Source organism: the organism of the source record quoted next, unplaced genomic scaffold (genome assembly GCF_019419815.1).
Source record: "Pyrus x bretschneideri cultivar Hongxiangsu unplaced genomic scaffold, Pyrus_bretschneideri_v1 Contig28, whole genome shotgun sequence".
Lineage (NCBI taxonomy): Eukaryota > Viridiplantae > Streptophyta > Magnoliopsida > Rosales > Rosaceae > Pyrus > Pyrus x bretschneideri.
Genome location: NW_025999590.1, coordinates 5,316,317 through 5,333,818, shown reverse-complemented (window position 1 = coordinate 5,333,818; position 17,502 = coordinate 5,316,317). Strand labels below are relative to the sequence as shown.

The following is a 17,502-nucleotide window of genomic DNA, read 5'->3' as shown; positions in this document are numbered from 1 at the left end:
TGTTCGAGCGTTGAAGCTTGCTCAACCACTTCCATGGTGTTTCAAATGTTCTTCACTCCTCCAAATTTAATTAGTCAAGGCGTAGCAACCGAAAAATGGATATGAGAATGAAGTTGAGAATGTCGGGTGTCTTTAAGGTGGTGGTGCGTTCTTTGTGGTTTAACATCAATGAAGGATATGTGGACAAATAAAAAAACGAATAAAGGGCAATATAGACTTAGTCATAAGAAAAAGCACAGCTATTTTTAGAATATGATCAGAAGCACAATCAAATGTCAAAAACATGTCTACTTTTAGCTAATGACCCTTGTTTTAATTAGTCGGAAGTGATGCAATCTTTTATCACACCAGAACATAGTCAGACCGAGATGATAATACATTATTAAATCGCCTGTTTGGCGTGTAATACGTCGTTCCAAACGAGACCTTAATAATAGTAGTGAATATTTGGACATTATTAAATGGGAATAGGTACGCGTGCCAACATTTTGCGACCTCCCTCGCTGACTTGCAGTTCTTCTGACCATTATCTACCCCTTCCATCATCCCATTCCAAGCGTACTCAGAATTCACAGCAGAAACAAAGAGCGTTGATATGGCGTCCGATGCGTCGTCCGAGTTCGATCCCGCTCGTATCGAATCTCACAAATTCCCCGAGGTGCTTTTCGCGCCTTGTTTAATTGCTTGTTTCTGTACCTCTCAGCGCTGCAATTAATCTTGTTTTCTGGTAGTTCTTTGGATTGCGATCCACTAAGCCTACCTCTCTGATCTCGTTTTCTCATAACTTCGTTTTGCTTCCTCTTTTTGTTGCGCGCGCATATTTTTATGGGGACTTCAGCGCACGTACACCTACTCCGAGAGGTAAGCTTAAGCACTTCCATTACAGCAATTCCGAAAGCTCCTTTTTTTTTTTTTTTTTTTTTTTTTTTTTTTTTTAAATAATTAAATTCATATATAATTCTCAATTAACGCCGCTTAATTACTTGCTTACTGCCTGTGCTGATGTTTTATAACTCGGCAGAGATGTCGCGCTGTATGCGTTGGGCATTGGAGCTTGCGCTCGGGATGCCGTGGATGTCGACCAACTGAAATATGTTTATCATGAAAAGGGCCAGAATTTCATCCAGGTGCGGTGTTAATAATTCATTCGATTTTGCTTTCGCTAAATCATGATTTGATTTGTTTTGTTTAGCACAATACGTTGAGTAAATTGTAAAAACACGTTGCTGTGAGGTGCGTGTATGCTTGTGTGTTTTACATAACATATGCATTTTGCGTAGCGTAAATGAATGTTGCTGTTTTCGGTAGGTCTTGCCGACGTTTTCTGCTCTATTCTCGCTCGGATCTCTGCCAGGTGGTGCTGGTCTTCCAGGGTTGCAGTAAGTATCAGTGATAAGATCCCCTTACATATTTCATGAGTAAAATACTTTCTGAGTTCTTGCTTGAATTTACATTGCCTTGACGAGAAGCAAACTGGAATTTCTGGTTTTTGTTGCCGCCAGATATGATCCGCAACTCTTGCTGCATGGACAACAATACATAGAACTGTACAAGCCACTGCCTTCAAGTGCTGTTGTGAGGCCTTTGAAAACAAGATATATATGATACATAGTTCGTGTTATGCCTGAATATGCAGTAGTTGGTTTCTTTACATAGAATTAGTTTAACTTTTTTACCAGCATATGGAATAACTGGTTTAAGTAAAGGGAGATTGTCTGCCTCCAATTCAACAATTTTTATTAAGTACCTTGCTTTTATAACATTCAAAGTTGATAGTTTATATCTTGATCGATCTTTCAGCGATTGCCTTGGTAGGAGTCTTTTTTATTGGTTTTGTTAAGCTCCATGTTATGTTGTTTTATGCAGTTAAAAAATACTGTGACTCTTGCTGGACTCCATGATAAAGGTTTGTATCTATCAGTAGAAGTATTATTATTTCTTTAACTTGCAGAATCATCTGCATACGAGTACAAGGAAGTTTGACTTAAAAGGTTTATTAATATTGAAACATAAGTAAGATGTATGTGTATCAGTTTGATGTGTATATATTGCTTGAAGGCTCACATCTCTTAAACGAAGGTCCAAAATAAGTTGTACTGTTCATTTTTTAAAAATTCTTTTTTAATAGTAAGGCCATAATTAGCAAATTGTTGCTGTTGATTTACAGGTAAAGCTGCTATTCTCGAGATTGAAACAAAAAGTTACGACAAAGATTCTGGTGTACTGTATTGCATGAATCGGTGAGTACTCATTTGAAATAGATGATCTAATATTGTCAAGCAATTGACATAGATGGGGTGTTTCTTTCCAGGTCGACCGTTTTTCTGCGAGGTGCTGGTGGCTTCTCAAAATCATCCCAGCGGTATTCATATTCAACCTATCCAAAAGACCAGGTTGCATCTGTGACAACCCCAAAAGGTCAACCTTTTGCAGTGTATGAAGATTGTACACAGCCATCTCAGGCAAGTAGCATTTATTTCGTTATTTGCAAAAAGTAAAGTCACTGTCTCATGTAAAGAGTTAGGCGGTACTTTTTCCTGCAGAATTAAGAGTCGTCAAGTTCTACCAAAGCTATGTTTCAAGTCTTTTAGTCGCTCCTTCATTGTCAACCTAATTCCCAATTGGTGCTTACAATGACCAATAGGCAGCTATAAATGGCTTGTGCTTGCTTCCAAACTAAAATAATATTTCTTTAAGATGCACATGATTTTTGATGATTGTATACAAAAAAGTATATTCATCTTTGTGAGTGACGAAGATGTGCATTTTATACTTTAGATGCATTCAGATTATAAATTGACATGGTTACACAAGATATTCAATTTATCTGTTCTCCTTGAATATGGGATTCCATATAATCATTTGACTTCTTTATGCCCTTCTACAGGCATTGCTATATAGGCTATCTGGAGATTACAATCCTCTGCATTCAGATCCTATGTTCGCAAAAGCTGCAGGGTGAGTTCCACACTAAAATTGAACAGCTGGACTTTCTTAAAGATTTTTCTTTTAATTTTGCGATGGGTTACAGTCATTAGGAGGTTCATTTTATTTGAAACAAGCTTTGTTTCACGATCGAGGAAAATTACAACTTGTAGCTATTCTGCTTTCATTTTATATTCAAGGCCGCATAGTGTACCATAGATTTTCCAATTTCATCATAACCCAAGTTTTCAGTTTATCTAACTTTTTTGTGCTGCATTATCAAAGGTTCACACGGCCGATACTGCATGGCTTGTGCACACTTGGATTTGCAGTCAGGGCAATTGTGAAATGCATTTGCGGAGAAGATCCAAACCTGGTCAAGTGTGTATCAGGCCGGTTCCTGTTACATGTCTACCCTGGTGAAACTTTGCTCACTGAAATGTGGCTCGAAGGCCTAAGGTAGATTTTCCTCTTATTGGTCTTTGTGATTGATTTATTTAGAAGCACATTGAGACAATGTCAGTGTAAAAATCTGCAGGGTGATTTTTCAAACAAAGGTGAAAGAACGAAGCCGGGCGGTGCTTTCTGGCTATGTGGATCTACATGGTTTATCTTCGAGCCTGTAGAACACTTTCTGTTTATTTTTATTTGGGGACTATGGAAGTGTGATAGCCCTCTGCTTATACGTGCATGGGTAATGTAAACAATAAGAAAAAAAACTTGGTGTATTTAGTATTAAATAAAATTTCATTTAACATACTACTTCATATGTGTTGGTGTATAGGACATAGTTGTAAATAACAAGGTTGTGCAGTTGACAAATTATTCAAGTTTCTGTGATGTGTGAAAGCATAAGGAGATTATCTTTAAGTTTGGTTGAACTGAAAGAACCCTGCAGGCACTGTTTTTTTGTTGGAAACCAAACCACCGCGGACGGCAAGAGTCCACAACTAGCAGGATGCAGAATTGCAGATAGAGGGAAAAATAGTGTCGGTACGTACTCCTTGTCGAATCAAGCTTCTCTCCTAATCTCTGTGTCTAGAGCTGACGGATTCAGAGATCCAAACTACTCAACCCTTTAGCCCATATTATTGGGTCGTCTTACACAAATCAAGGGTCCATATCTCTCTATCTCTCTCTTGAAAGGTCCAATTTCTTGATCCCTTGGTTTCGAAATGCGAGATCAGGTGAGAATCTGAATTCCTCCTTGTCCATGAGTTGGGGTATAGAAAACATAGTGTTGTTAACTTTCACGTATATGCCAAATTCTTCCCCCTAAACTTGTAACTCGTTGTCAATTTACCCCTTAAACTTTAATTTCAATCAATTGTTTGCTGAACTATTTATCACTAAAACGTTGACGGGCAAATTTATATGACGTAGCGATGGGCTTGCACCTAAAGTAAACAGTACTCCGTAGTTCATGTCCTCAAATCATCTTCTCCCACTATTGCTTGTCAATTGGTCTACGTTGGAAAATAAAGTTTTGATTGGCTGACGACGAACAAGAAAATCTATACCAAATTTTCTATGTTGTTGTGGCAGGAGGATGAATTTGAAGTCTGAACATAGGACCTTGGGTTAAGGGATATGTTTTTAATTTCTTAATTACAAGTCTTTGTTCTTGAATCAAATTTTTACATGGTTTTTAAGTGTTAATTATCTATCTATATATATCTATACAACAATATAGGTGTTGTAAGCCTCTAAATATAGATGTTCACATGTCTTCCATCTATTATTTGGTTTGAGTGGATGACTCATACCATTGCAAAATTGTCAAAAAAAGTGGCTTGGCAGGTTTGTTAGGTTGAAGGCACTTTGCCTATAAACAATCATGAATACAAGAGATAAGAACACACGGCAAGAGGAGGAAAGAAAGACAAAAGCGAATAAAAGAAAATAGTGAGAACTATTTTGTACCTTTTTTTCTTTTCAGATAATGAAATAAAGTGTTACTGCTATCCTTAGAACATAGGCACATTTGCAAAACCTCGTATTTAATATCAACACTGATGTCTCATTTTCACTGAAGAAGAGGTAAAATGAGTATTATGCAAGTTTTTTTTGTGTAATGGAATAGACAGCATAAAACGTACAAAATCTTCAATAACTAAGGCGATAATAGTAATTTAATCAACCCGCCCATGGCTTATATAAGGCCATCTCTAATCGATTCGGTCAAAGGATCTTGACACAAAAATCGTCCTCAACCGAGGGTTAGGCCAAAGGGCTCGTGGTCCCTACTTGGCCAAAAATGGGAGAACCGGCCAAAGGGCTAGCTAAGAGCAACCAACCCACCAGCCCTATAGCCCAACCCTCCAGCACCAGAATGTCAAGCTTGACATTTTGCCAGCCTTCCAGCTCAGCCCATTTGAGTGCCAATGACTACCTGACATCAGGTAGCAACAGCTAGCTGACGTCATGCTGCTGTTAGGTTACAGTCGGAATTTAATTTAATTTTTTTGACGAATTTAAAAAAAAATTAGAATTTTTTTTCTATAAATACCTAAGTCATTCATACACCATTTCTCACATACTTTTCACCATTCCATACCAGCTGACGTCATGTTGCTGTTAGGTTACAGTTGGAATTTAATTTAATTTTTTTTGACGAATTTTAAAAAAAAATTCTAATTTTTTTCCTATAAATACCTAAACCATTCATACACCATTTCTCACATATTTTTCATCATTCCATACTATCTTACCTCATTTTATTTCAATTTTTAACATTATATTCTCTTACCTCTTCCAATAATCTTCCTTTAATATTTTCAATAATTTTCAAATGGTCACATTTGCAATGAAAGGAAGGGCTTGGACCTGAAAAGAAGACAAAACTCTTTGCAGGGCTTATAGATGGGTCTCGGAAGATAGTGTTAAGGGTAGTTCTCAAACAAGTGAAGGTGTTTGGATGTGTGTGAATTCTACCCCAACATCAAGCAATTTATTAACATTGGAAGCTGAAGATAAGAAGTGACACGTAAATAAGAATCTTATCTAAAGTTTGCACAACCAATTACATCTTGACACGTGGCACTCGAAATTATATTTGAAAAGTTATTAAGATTACATAAAGATAAGAAATTTGGAAAGTTACTCACTTTAGCGATACGTGTCACTCGAAATCCATCCGAAAAATTATTGAGATTACATAAAGAAAAGAAATCTAGAGAGTTACTCACGTTAGCGATACATGTCACTTGAAATCTTATCCAAAAAATTATTGAGATTATATAATTTTAAGAAATCCGGAAGCTTATTCATTTGGCGACAAATGACACTCAAAATATGTTTAAAAATCTTATTTTAATATGGTAATTTAATTTAAGTAATCATGTTAATTCAATTAAAATAATAAATTATGCTTAGCCTATAACCTTTTGACCCCACGTAAAGATGATATAAAATATGACCTAGGACCCTTTTAGGCCTTCTTCGGTTGGAAATAACCTAATAACTTGCCCAGTTTGCCCTTGATTCGACAAAGCTAGAGGAGCTTAGGGTTGGGGTTTATCGGCACAATATACGTCGTATTGGTCTGAGAAGTGGCAAACTAATCATCCACTCCATTGAGGGGCTTTTCGAAATGGCAAACGAGACCCAAGATGCTTCGCAGGCCACCGTTAATGGCGACAATGCGCAATCTCTCTGCGACGTCGTCCGAGGGTTGCCTAGTCGCGCCATCGTAGACTTATGGTCCACCGGCGTAAGCTCTGCTTTTGCCCTAGTTTATCTCTTCTTACCTTTTGCCTCTATTAATTCAAGGGTTTCACTATATTTTGGAGGCTGCTTCAATTGTCATATTCTTCCAAATATTGATGCTACTGCATTTTATTAAACCTAATACTTTTATATTTTGGAGGCTCGTTCACTTTGTAGTCGATGATTATTCAATTCGTAGTTCTAAGTAGGTTTGGTTCAAACGTCCTCATTAGTTAAGTGTTTCCGAGATTAATAAGAAAATAAAAAATTTTCCCTTGTAGGTATGCACCAGATGCATCTTACGGTTATTTGGGATCAGAGAGCATGATTACTATCGTTCTTCACTATCGCGGTCAATCTTGAGTTCAGTTGTTGGAGATTCAGAGAAACATTTGGTGGATAGTAATGTTAGAGAACCGGTAGTTTGTAGAGTTTGTTTGGGGATCTTGCAGTTCACTTATTCTGTGGATAACAAGTTGGTGGTAGAAAGGGAGAGTGCCAGTGAATTGGCTGTTTCCATTTCCGATCTGATTAGGCAACAGGGCTTTCAGATTGACAGCTTTTCTCTTGAAGTATCCATACCTCCAATTATCCAGGAAAATGATCGTATTGCTTGGTAAGAAATGTACTTTCACAGTAAGGCTCTTTGACTGTTGAACTTTGGACAGTTTCAAAATTACCTAATCTGTTAGTTATATCTTCTGCATCTGGTTCACATTCTACGTCTGAACTGTAGACAAAATCTAGTTCACATTCTATGTCTGAACTGTAGACTGGAGTCAAGTATCTGTTTATCCAAGTTTGAGCGTCTCCAAGCTCATTGAACAAACTATTTATATAGGTCAATGTAATTTTGTGTTTTCTTTTGTAGGCTATATATGAAAAGAAAGTTTGAATCTGAACTTTGGTTCCAAGGAAAATCACTCTCTGAATGCATTTCTGCAAAGGATGCTCTAAAAATTTCTCTTACGGAGATCCTTGAAACAATGTTGGTATGTAAAGCTTCTCTTCTTTCAGATTCTAATTATTTTATCCATATGACATTATTTGACAAAACAAATATAGGGTTTTATAATGTTTATTGAGAGGAATGAGTTTTATATGATCCATAAGGGCTAAGAATAATCAATTTCAAATGTATGAGAGCAATCTTCAATAATTTGAAGTCCTGCAGGGTTGTAAGTCCAGCATAAGCAGTTTCCACATCCGTTTGACATACACTCACCGTATAGCATCAATAACAGTTGATAGTTCTAATGAGGGGTGCAAAAGAAGAAAAACAGGCATGTTCAGTTTTATACTCCATCACTTGTTCTAGTTTTCTTGCCAAATTCAGTAGGATCTTGCTTTCTGTTGCCCTTATATTTCTAGCACATAAGTGGGAACTTATATACATAACTTGTGTTTCTAAAGTAATTATTCACTATTTTGGTACTGTTTGATATTTATACGCTAATACAGCATATAATGTGAATGTTGGATTTGAAGTGAGAAATCTGACAACGTTTCATATTAAGAAAACAATTGTCATGTATAACTAGGGAATATGCAAGCATTGTGTTTATAAACCTTCTGTGATGAGTCCCAAAGAGGAATCAGTCTACTGTTTGTGGAGATAGGTGTAGCCAAAGCCTAATTGTTGGTCATGCTTTCTGTCGATATCCCTTGATGATTGGTTAGAAGATGCTACATCTAGCTTTTGCTTTTATGATTTTTTCCAATGGTTTTTAAAGAGAATATTTAATAGGTTTTAACTTTTAAGAACTAATTCAGGGCTTGTTTATTAGAAACCAATTCTTCATCTGCCTAAAATGAAAAGTATTTGTTTCAAGCTGTCTATTGTTATTCTCTCTCCTCGTGCTTAAGTATATTTTCAGGGTGTTGAATAGAAGCGAGAGAACCTGTGTTAATGTCTGGTTTTCAAAGTATTTGAAAAGATAAAGTATTATCTGATAGTGAAAAAAAAGATGAAGCATTATTTATTCATCATCATCATTTTTCCACTTCAAATTCTCATTGTTAGACCGTAATTAAGGGAGGCGAGTCTCCAGCATTTCTACATGCTGACACGTAGCACATTGGCTGTTACCCCAATTTTAATGGCACCACATCTGATACCAACTTGATACCAACTGCCTGATTTTTTAAGTGTCTCTTTACTGCTATTCTAATAGGTTCAGGCAATGGTTTGGACAGAATTAATGACGACATCAAATGCTCTGGGTTTTTGACAAGTGAAGCTGATGCGGTTGTTGAAAGGTCTTTTGTGAGTTTGCAAGCTAATGAATCGCCTGTGTGCCTGAAGTTACCTCTAGAGCAGGTACTCATGGAATTTTGTATGGTATTAGTTCCCCAAGTGGCAAGTTTTTCGAATGATCTGAAGAATTTAATTGCCATTTTTTTAATGTGATGGGGCATAATGATGCATGAGTGAACTTAATTTGAGTGTTACTTGTCCAATTTTGGTTATACTATGGGTACAGTTACTGGACTGCCTTTCTTGGTTTCAAACTTTAAGCATTAACTGGTATCAGGGCTGAATGGTCTAGGTTATTCATGCTTGTACATCACCTAGTTAGTCTGGTAAATCATTTATGTTGTTGATTCTAATTTTACTTGTACTTTATCCTTTCTAGTCCAGTGAACCTTGCTGTTTAGAGTTTCTCTGCTACCGGACGCAAATCTATGTTGGTGGGAGATACCTGAAGGTAAGCTAATTGTGATTTTTCCTTTTCAAAATAACTAGCTTAACTTAGTATAACCAAATGTTAGGCTTATCTTGGCATATTGAAATCTACCGTCGACCTATTAGCTTGTATCTGAAAGTTGGAAAACGAGTTTAAATGTTTTGTTATATCTACATCAGAGTGCTTGCATCAGTTTAATATTGAGGTTGCCTCTGTGTTATAAGCCAATCTTGTTGTCACTTGTGTCATAAGCTAATCTTATGGTTACCTCTGTACCATAAGCTGACGTTATTAACACGAAATGTATTGTAATTGGTGCTAATTACTTTTTATTTTACAGTACTCGAGAAATGTGAGTCAATCCTGTTGGATTATTGATGATGAGAGAATGGGAGAAGCATCCGTCGAGGTAAAATTTACTCCAAATACTGGCCACAATCTTTCTAATTTGGCTTGTTGCTCTGGAAACAGTGGTGGAGATCTGGAGATGCTGACTGTTATTTCTGTTCTCCTTCGTAGGAGATACTAGGTAGCAACGTTCTTCCTATATGTCGTGGTGATAACTACAAGTTTCATGCTGCCGGAAGAGAAGATATCGATGTAATGGAAATCTGCCTTTCTGTACTGCAGTTTGATTTCAATTAGCAAATTCTAAAGTATGTAAATATCTTAGGTGAGGATGTTGGGTTCTGGAAGGCCGTTCCTGCTTGAGATACAAAACGCTCGCCTCGTCCCGTCTGATGACTCTGTAAAAAGTTTGGAAATAGCGATAAATAACTTGGAAAATAAATTGGTGAGCTCACTGCCAAATTGGAATTTTTGTTTCTTGTCATTGAACAATTACAAAAAAGCACAATATGCATGCAGGTAGGCGTGAAAAATCTGAAGCTGGTTGATAGTCAGTCATGGGATCTAATGCGTGAAGGGGAAGCAGAGAAACAGGTTTTCTTTCTTCTTCATTTTTTTTTTTGTCTCCCCCACCTGCTTACCCCTCTTTTCACATCATGTTGATGGCCTCTTGTTATATTGTCTTGAATTTTCATGCAGAAGCAGTATGTTGCGTTAGTGTGGATTTCTCGCCCTCTCAAGGATGAGGACTTGCATTTTATATCTTCACTTAAAGACACGGTGATCTGTTTTCTGAGCCTCGTAATAGTTTTCTACTTGGTTATTGTCAACTTTAAAGGATGACAAATTGTTGGGCCTTTTTTACTATACTTTTTTAACTAGTTCCTGTGGCTGGGGAAATCTTATCTTAGTGCTGATTCCTTACCAGTATCTGTTTATTTTGCACAGCATATTCAGCAGAGGACTCCCATCAGGGTGCTTCACCGCCGAAGTCCATTAGAACGAGAAAAGATCATACATTGGTTTGTCTATTATTCAAATATTGTGGAACAAACATTGGTTTGGACTCCAATCTTTTTCTGAATCTAAATCAGAGTCTCTCCATTTTCCAATTTAGGATGAGAATTGAGAAGATTGTTGGAAGTTCTCAGTATTTTCTTTTGCATCTGTGTACCCAGGTAAATTATCTCATTATCTTGAAAATTAAACTTGAAGCAATATATTATTGAACTAAATTTTGTTAGCCTACATATTCACATCGTAGAGGTTGGATTTGGGTAATCGAATATGTTTAGGAAGCAAGTGTTTCTGGTTTCCATACTTATTTGAGGAGAAGCCTTAATCAATGAATACTCTCCATTTTCCTATATATTTGTCCTCTTCTTTTCTCTGTAAGGCTTAGGAAAACATGTAGAAACTGTCATAAAGAGAATAAAAAATCATTTTGGATTTAATCTTTTTTCATATTAATACTGCTCTCATCAGAATTTCATTCAGCTGAGAGAAACTTTAAAAATACCTTTTTAGTAATTCAGAGAGATCCCATATTATTTGCTTATTTAGTTGAATTTCTGCCTGTTACCACTGACTGATTGAAAAGATCAAATTACAATCAATATATATGAAAAAGGCACTTATGTATGTCTTTGAAGCACAGGCTGGAACGTACATTAAGGAATTCGTTCATGGGGATCTTGGACGCACCCAACCTAGGTATAATTTTTTATTTGATCACCTTGAACTTGAGAGAGTAGGGTTCTGTCTCGATCACAGAATGGAGGATCAGTAGAGATCCCTTCTATTTAGAGGCTGGCAACTCCATTCTGTGTGTTCTGTTCATTAGAAATTTAGAATGGCCTTCTCTGTCATTTTATAATGTTGCAAACTTGAACATCGCTTCAGGGGTTGATGCATACGTGCATCAAAACTCATTTAACGGCAAAGGAAAGAGTTATATACATTTGAGTGAAATTATATAATTTCTTTTAACTTAAATTTGAACAAGCACTGATGATCAATATTGTGTTTTTGCAGCATTGGATCAATTTTAAGTTGTAGAGCAGAGATACTGCGGCTCGATGTAACAGATGTGAAGATGGATTGTTTTCTCACTGAATGAGGTTGACCCTTATGCATGTTCTTTCATTTCTTCTTATCTTACTTTCCATTGTCAGGTTTGAAAACTGGGTTGGCATTGCAGGACCGTTATTCTATAAAACCACCCTGCTGCAGCTGCGGCTTTTTGGGGTTGATCTAAGCTTATGGAACTAGACGGCGCAGAAGATGAATCAGTCGGAGCTGTGGATCCAAGCTTATCCACTTCGGCAATGTCCTTGTCCGGCACATTCATGTAGGCTGATTTATATTATATGCTTGTTTTGTTTTTCTTCTACTTTTGCTTTGCTGATATCCGTTTGATAATCCGGCTTAGAATGGAACAAGTCTTTGAGTTTGTCATGATTCATAATTTGGGCCTTTTGAGTTCCCTAGAATTTGGATGTCTCCTAGTTGACGAAGTGGCTCTCCTGGGTTTGAACTTTCGTCATAAAATATTTATAGGTCCAATTGGATACCCCAAAGTGGTAATTAGATGCGTCCCGTAGGCTTTAGGAATAGCATGTTAAGATATGTATTAGTGATGTGCACTTAGGGATAGTACGGCTAACCCTAGAAAAAACATCTGCAATAAAACTGTGGGTCAAGTTTTAGTGTCTTGGTCCCAAAAGTTTTGAACTAATTGATGGCCCTGAATTGTCTATGGCCCTAAAGGTTGATCCTTCTTTCATTTAGCCTCCAACAGGGGATAGTCGGAATCTTGGATACATAGCGCATGTTTACAAGATTTTTGGATGTGATCCTACTATATTTTTAGGAAATATTTTGCGTGGGAGTTAAACGTTGCAAGACCTTTGAATATGTTATTACCATTTATTGGGTCCCGAGACTATTTCTATTGATTTTGAAATTTATAGTATTAGGAAATATTTTGCCTGGGAGTTAAGGAAATTTTTGGTTTTTAGATATATTTTGCGTGAGAGTTCAAGAAAATGTTGCAAGACCTATGAATGTGGTCCTACAATTAATTTGATCTTGAAACTATTTAATTTGATCTTAAAAGATTAATATAAATTAATAGTGTCGCCAAAATATAATTTTATCAGTAAAAAATCTACGGGAATGTCGTAAATTAATTTGAGAAAACATGTGGTCTTGAGGAGAATGACTTAAATTTTGGTTTATACTGATTCTTGCTAAAATTCCCAAAATCAATTGAAAACGAGACTTTTGATGTGATCTTACCATTAATTGGGTTCTGAAATTTCTTATTATTTTTAAAAGTTGAATAATAGAAAAAAATATATATAAATCAATAGAAGGTCCCCAAATTAAGTTAATTTAGGAAACATGAGGTGTGGCGAAAAATCTTCGGAAATACCAAAATCAAGTTTAGAAAAACATGTGGTGCGGCGATAATAACTCGAATTTGGCTAATAATGATGCTTGTAAAAACTATCAAAATTGATTGGAAAACGTGAGTTGTAACTCACAGTTTTTGTGAAAATTTTGAAATTTTAGTTTTTGAAATATTTTGCAAGGGAGTTAAAGGAAAATCTTGCAATACATTTGCATGTGATTCTGCAATTAATCGGTCCCAAAACTATTATATTGGTTTTTAAAGTTGAAAATAAAATAATAATAATGTATACTAATAGAGTGTCACTAAAATATAATTTTATCGATGAAAAATCTACGGAATGTTAATTAATTTGAGAAACATGTAGCCTCGATGAGAATGACTTGAATAAGGCTTATAATGATTCTTGTTAAAATTTCCAGAATCAATTGGAAAACGTGGGTTACTCACAGTTTTATCAAAATTGAAATTTTTAGTTTTACGAAATATTTTGCATAAGAGTTCAGGAAAATGTTCCAAGACCTTTGGATGTGATCTTGCAATTAAATAGGTCCCGAAACTAGTTTTTTATTAATTTTTTAAGTTGAAAGATAATTAAATAATTAAACTAATAGAGTATTTGTCACATCCCGACCCGACTCCACCGTAGCACTATATTGTCCGCTTTGGGCCCCGACCACGCCTTCACGGTTTTGTTTCTGGGAACTCATGAGCAACTTCCCAGTGGGTCACCCATCATGGGATTGCTCTAGCCCCCTTCTCGCTTAACTTCGGAGTTCCTACGGAATCCGAAGCCAGTGAGCTCCCAAAAGGCCTCGTGCTAGGTAGGGATGGTAATATACATATAAGGATCACTCCCCTGGGCGATGTGGGATGTCACAATATCCCTAAATAATTTTATCGGTAAAAAATCTATGAAATGTCGTAATTAATTTGAGAAAACATGTAGTCTCGATGAGAATGGCGGGAATTTTGGCTTATAATGATTCTTCTTAAAATTCCCAAAATAGATTGGGAAACGTGGGTTATAATAACGCATAGGTTTTTTGTGAAAAAATTGAAGTTTTGAGTTTAACGAAATGATTTGCGTGAGAATTCAAGAAAATGTTGCAAGACTTATGGATGTGATCCTGTAATTAATTGGGTCCCGAAACTATTTTTGATTTATTTTTAAAGTAAAAAAATAGAAAAAATAATTTAAACTAATTGAGTGTCTCTAATTTATAATTTTATTGGTTAAAAATCAATGGAATGACTCGAATTTTGACTTATGATGATTCTTGTTAAAATTTTCAAAATCAATTGGAAAATAAGGGTTGTAACTCACAGGTTTTGTAAAAAAATTGAAATTTTTGGTTTAATGAAATATGTTGCGTGAGAGTTAAAGAAAATGTTGCAAGATCTTTAGATGTGATCCTGCAATTAATTAGATCCTGAAACTGTTTTTTTTTAATTAATTTTTAAAGTTGAAAAATAGAAAAATAATATAAACTAATATGGCGTCCCTAAAATATAATTTTATTGATTGAAAATCTACATAATGCATTAAATTAATTTGAGAAAACATGTAGTCTCGATGCGAATGACTCGACTTTCAGCTTATAATGATTCTTCTTAAAATTCCCAAAATCAACTGGAAAACATGGGCTATAGCTCATAGTTTTTTGTGAAAAAATTCAAATTTTTAGTTTTTAGAAATATTTTGCATGAGATCATAAGAAAATGTTGCAAGACATATGGATGTGACCCTACACTTAATTAGGTCCCAAAAATATTTTTTTATTGATTTTTAAAATTGAAAATAGAAAAAATAATATAAACCAACAAAGTGTCTCTAAAATATAATTTTTATTGGTCAAAAATCTATGGAATGTCGTAAGTTAATTTGATGAACATGTAGCCTCGATGAGAATGACTTGGATTTCGGATTATAACTGACACACCTCGATCCAAAAATTGGGGCATGCTGGCCGTCACGCTCACGTGACTGCCAGCACGCCCCAATTTTTGGATCGGGGTGTGTCAATAACGATTCTTGTTCAAATTCCCAAAATCAATTGGAAAACGTGGGTTACGACTCACAGTTTTTGTGAAAAAAATGAAATTTTTAGGTTTTAAAAATATTTTGTGGGAGAGTTCAAACAAATATTGCAAGTCCTATGGTTGTGATCCTGCAATTAGTTAGGTCCTTGAAACAATTTTTTATTTATTTTTAACGTTGAAAAAGAGAAAAATAACATAAACTAATTGAGTGTCCCTAAATTATAATTTTATTAGTCGAAAATCTACGAAATGACTCAAATTTTGGCTCATAATAATTCTTGTTAATTTTCCAAAATCAATTGGAAAATGTGGGTTATAAATCACAATTTTTTTTGTAAAAAATTGAAAATTTAAGTTTTACGAAATATTTTGCATAAGAGTCAGGAAAAATGTTGCAAGATCTTTGGATGTGATCCTACAATTAATTAGGTTCTAAAACTATTTTTTATTGATTTTTGAAGTTGTAAAGTAGAAAACTAATTAAACTATTAGAGTGTCCCTAAAATATAATTTTATCTGTAAAAATCTATGGAATATCGTACTTAATTTGAGAAAACATGTAGTCTCAATGAGAATGACTCAAATTTTGGCTTATAATGATTCTTCTTAAAATTCTCAAAATCATTTGGAAAATGTGGGTTATAACTCACAATTTTTTGTTTTTAGAAATATTTTGCATGAGAGTTCAAGAAAATATTGCAAGACCTATAGATGTGATCCTGCAATTAATTAGGTCCCGAAACTATTTTTTATTTATTTTTGAAATTGAAAACTATAAAAAAATAGTATAAACTAATTGAGTGTCCCTAAGTTATAATTTTATTGGTCGAAAATAAACGTAATGACTCGAATATTGGTTTATAATGATCTTTGTTAAATTTCCCAAAATCGATTAGAAAACATAGGTTATATAACTCACAGTTTTTTGTAAAAAATTGAATTTTTTAGTTTTACCAAATAATTTGCATGAGAGTTAAGGAAAATGTTGCAAGACCTTTGGATGTAATCCTACAATTACTTAGGACTCAAAACTATTTTTTATTGATTTTTAAAGGTTAAAATTATAAAAAATAATATAAACTAATAGATGGACCCTAATGTCACATCCCGGCTTGGGCCCCTACCACATCCCGGGCTTGACTCCATCGTGGCACGATATTGTCCGCTTTGAGCCCCGACCACACCCTCACGGTTTTGTTTCTGGGAACTCACACAAGAACTTCCCAGTGGATCACCCATCATGGGATTGCTCTCGCGCGAACTCGCTTAACTTCGGAGTTCTGATGGAATCATAAGCCAGTGAGTCCCCAAAAGGCCTAGTGCTAGGTAGAGATGAGAATATACATATAAGGTTTACAAGATCCGCTCTCTTGGATGATGTGGGATGTTACAATCCATCCCCCTTAGGGCCCGATGTCCTCGTCGGCACACATCCGACTAGAGATTAGCTCTGATATCAAATTGTCACATCATGGCCTGGGCCCCCACCACATCCCGGGCTCGACTCCACCGTAGCATGATATTGTCTGCTTTGGGCCTCGACCACGCCCTCACGGTTTTGTTTATGGGAACTCACATGAGAACTTCCCAGTAGATCACCCATCCTAGGATTGCTCTCGTCCGAACTCGCTTAACTTCAGAATTCCGATGGAATCCGAAGCCAATGAGTCCCCAAAAGGCCTCATGCTAGGTAGAGATGAGAATATATATATATATATAAGGCTTACAGGATCCGCTCTCCTGGGCGATGTGGGATGTTACACCTAAAATACAATTTTATCTATAAAAAATCTGCGAAATATCCTAAATTAATTTTGGAAAACATGTGGTGTGGTGAAAACGATTCAAATTTTGACTTATAATGATATTGTAAAAATTCTCAAAATCGATTGGAAAACGTGGGTTATAACCAATTGTTTTTGTGAAATAATTAAAATATTTGGTTTTAGAAAATATTTTGCCTAGGAGTTAAGGAAAATGTTGCAAGACCTTTGGATGTAATCCTACCATTAATTAGATCCCAAAACTATTTTTATTGATTTTCCAAGTTGAAATATAAGAAAATAATCACACCCCATCCCCTTAGTGTAAATAATATCGTTTGTTCAAAAAAAAAAAAGAAAAAAAAAAGAAAGTAATATAAACTAATAGAGGGTTGGTAAATTATGATTTTATTTGTCAAAAATTTACTGAATGTTCTAGATTAATTTTAAGATACACGTGGTACGATGAGAATGACTCAAATTTATCTTATAATGGATCTTGTAAAAATTCTCAAACGTGGGTTATACACTCACAGTTTTTGTGAACAATTGAAAATTTTAATTTTAGGAAATATTTTGCGTGAGAGTTAGGAGAAAATAATATAAACTAATA

The 17,502-nt window shown here is 35.4% G+C and overlaps 2 protein-coding genes across 3 annotated transcripts; both read left to right on the top strand.

Moving 5' to 3' along the window:
- The first annotated feature begins 502 nt into the window (after positions 1-502).
- LOC125479139 (enoyl-CoA hydratase 2, peroxisomal) lies at positions 503-3,687 on the top strand. The gene is made up of 11 exons (XM_048588174.1): positions 503-658; positions 839-861; positions 1,022-1,127; positions 1,309-1,379; positions 1,503-1,575; positions 1,867-1,906; positions 2,168-2,240; positions 2,312-2,462; positions 2,888-2,958; positions 3,211-3,384; positions 3,464-3,687. The coding sequence occupies exons 1-11, from the start codon at positions 596-598 to the stop codon at positions 3,549-3,551; spliced, it is 933 nt and encodes a 310-aa protein (XP_048444131.1). The 5' UTR covers positions 503-595; the 3' UTR covers positions 3,552-3,687.
- A 2,715-nt stretch (positions 3,688-6,402) lies between these two features.
- On the top strand, positions 6,403-12,160 carry LOC125479327 (tRNA pseudouridine synthase Pus10). Of its 2 annotated transcripts, none has more exons than XM_048588524.1 (16): positions 6,403-6,637; positions 6,915-7,249; positions 7,505-7,625; positions 7,808-7,916; positions 8,808-8,953; positions 9,270-9,341; positions 9,661-9,729; positions 9,840-9,920; positions 9,994-10,113; positions 10,188-10,262; positions 10,368-10,469; positions 10,617-10,690; positions 10,786-10,846; positions 11,326-11,381; positions 11,703-11,788; positions 11,869-12,160. In XM_048588524.1, the coding sequence occupies exons 1-15, from the start codon at positions 6,518-6,520 to the stop codon at positions 11,785-11,787; spliced, it is 1,626 nt and encodes a 541-aa protein (XP_048444481.1). In that variant the 5' UTR covers positions 6,403-6,517; the 3' UTR covers position 11,788; positions 11,869-12,160. The 2 variants fall into 2 exon arrangements, with proteins under 2 accessions (XP_048444481.1, XP_048444483.1); XM_048588526.1 differs by having other exon boundaries at positions 6,405-6,637; positions 10,368-10,448.
- The last annotated feature ends 5,342 nt before the right edge of the window (positions 12,161-17,502 follow it).

What these genes read in the sequence shown, in the direction of transcription:
- LOC125479139 (XM_048588174.1), top strand. Translation starts at nt 596, where the DNA reads ATGGCGTCCGATGCGTCGTCCGAGTTCGATCCCGCTCGTATCGAATCT. An exon ending in ACGTACACCTACTCCGAGAG is followed by an intron (nt 862 to 1,021) that starts GTAAGCTTAAGC and finishes ATAACTCGGCAG; the next exon opens with AGATGTCGCGCTGTATGCGT. An exon ending in GTACTGTATTGCATGAATCG is followed by an intron (nt 2,241 to 2,311) that starts GTGAGTACTCAT and finishes GTTTCTTTCCAG; the next exon opens with GTCGACCGTTTTTCTGCGAG.
- LOC125479327 (XM_048588524.1), top strand. Translation starts at nt 6,518, where the DNA reads ATGGCAAACGAGACCCAAGATGCTTCGCAGGCCACCGTTAATGGCGAC. An exon ending in AAGGGGAAGCAGAGAAACAG is followed by an intron (nt 10,263 to 10,367) that starts GTTTTCTTTCTT and finishes ATTTTCATGCAG; the next exon opens with AAGCAGTATGTTGCGTTAGT. An exon ending in CTTGGACGCACCCAACCTAG is followed by an intron (nt 11,382 to 11,702) that starts GTATAATTTTTT and finishes GTGTTTTTGCAG; the next exon opens with CATTGGATCAATTTTAAGTT.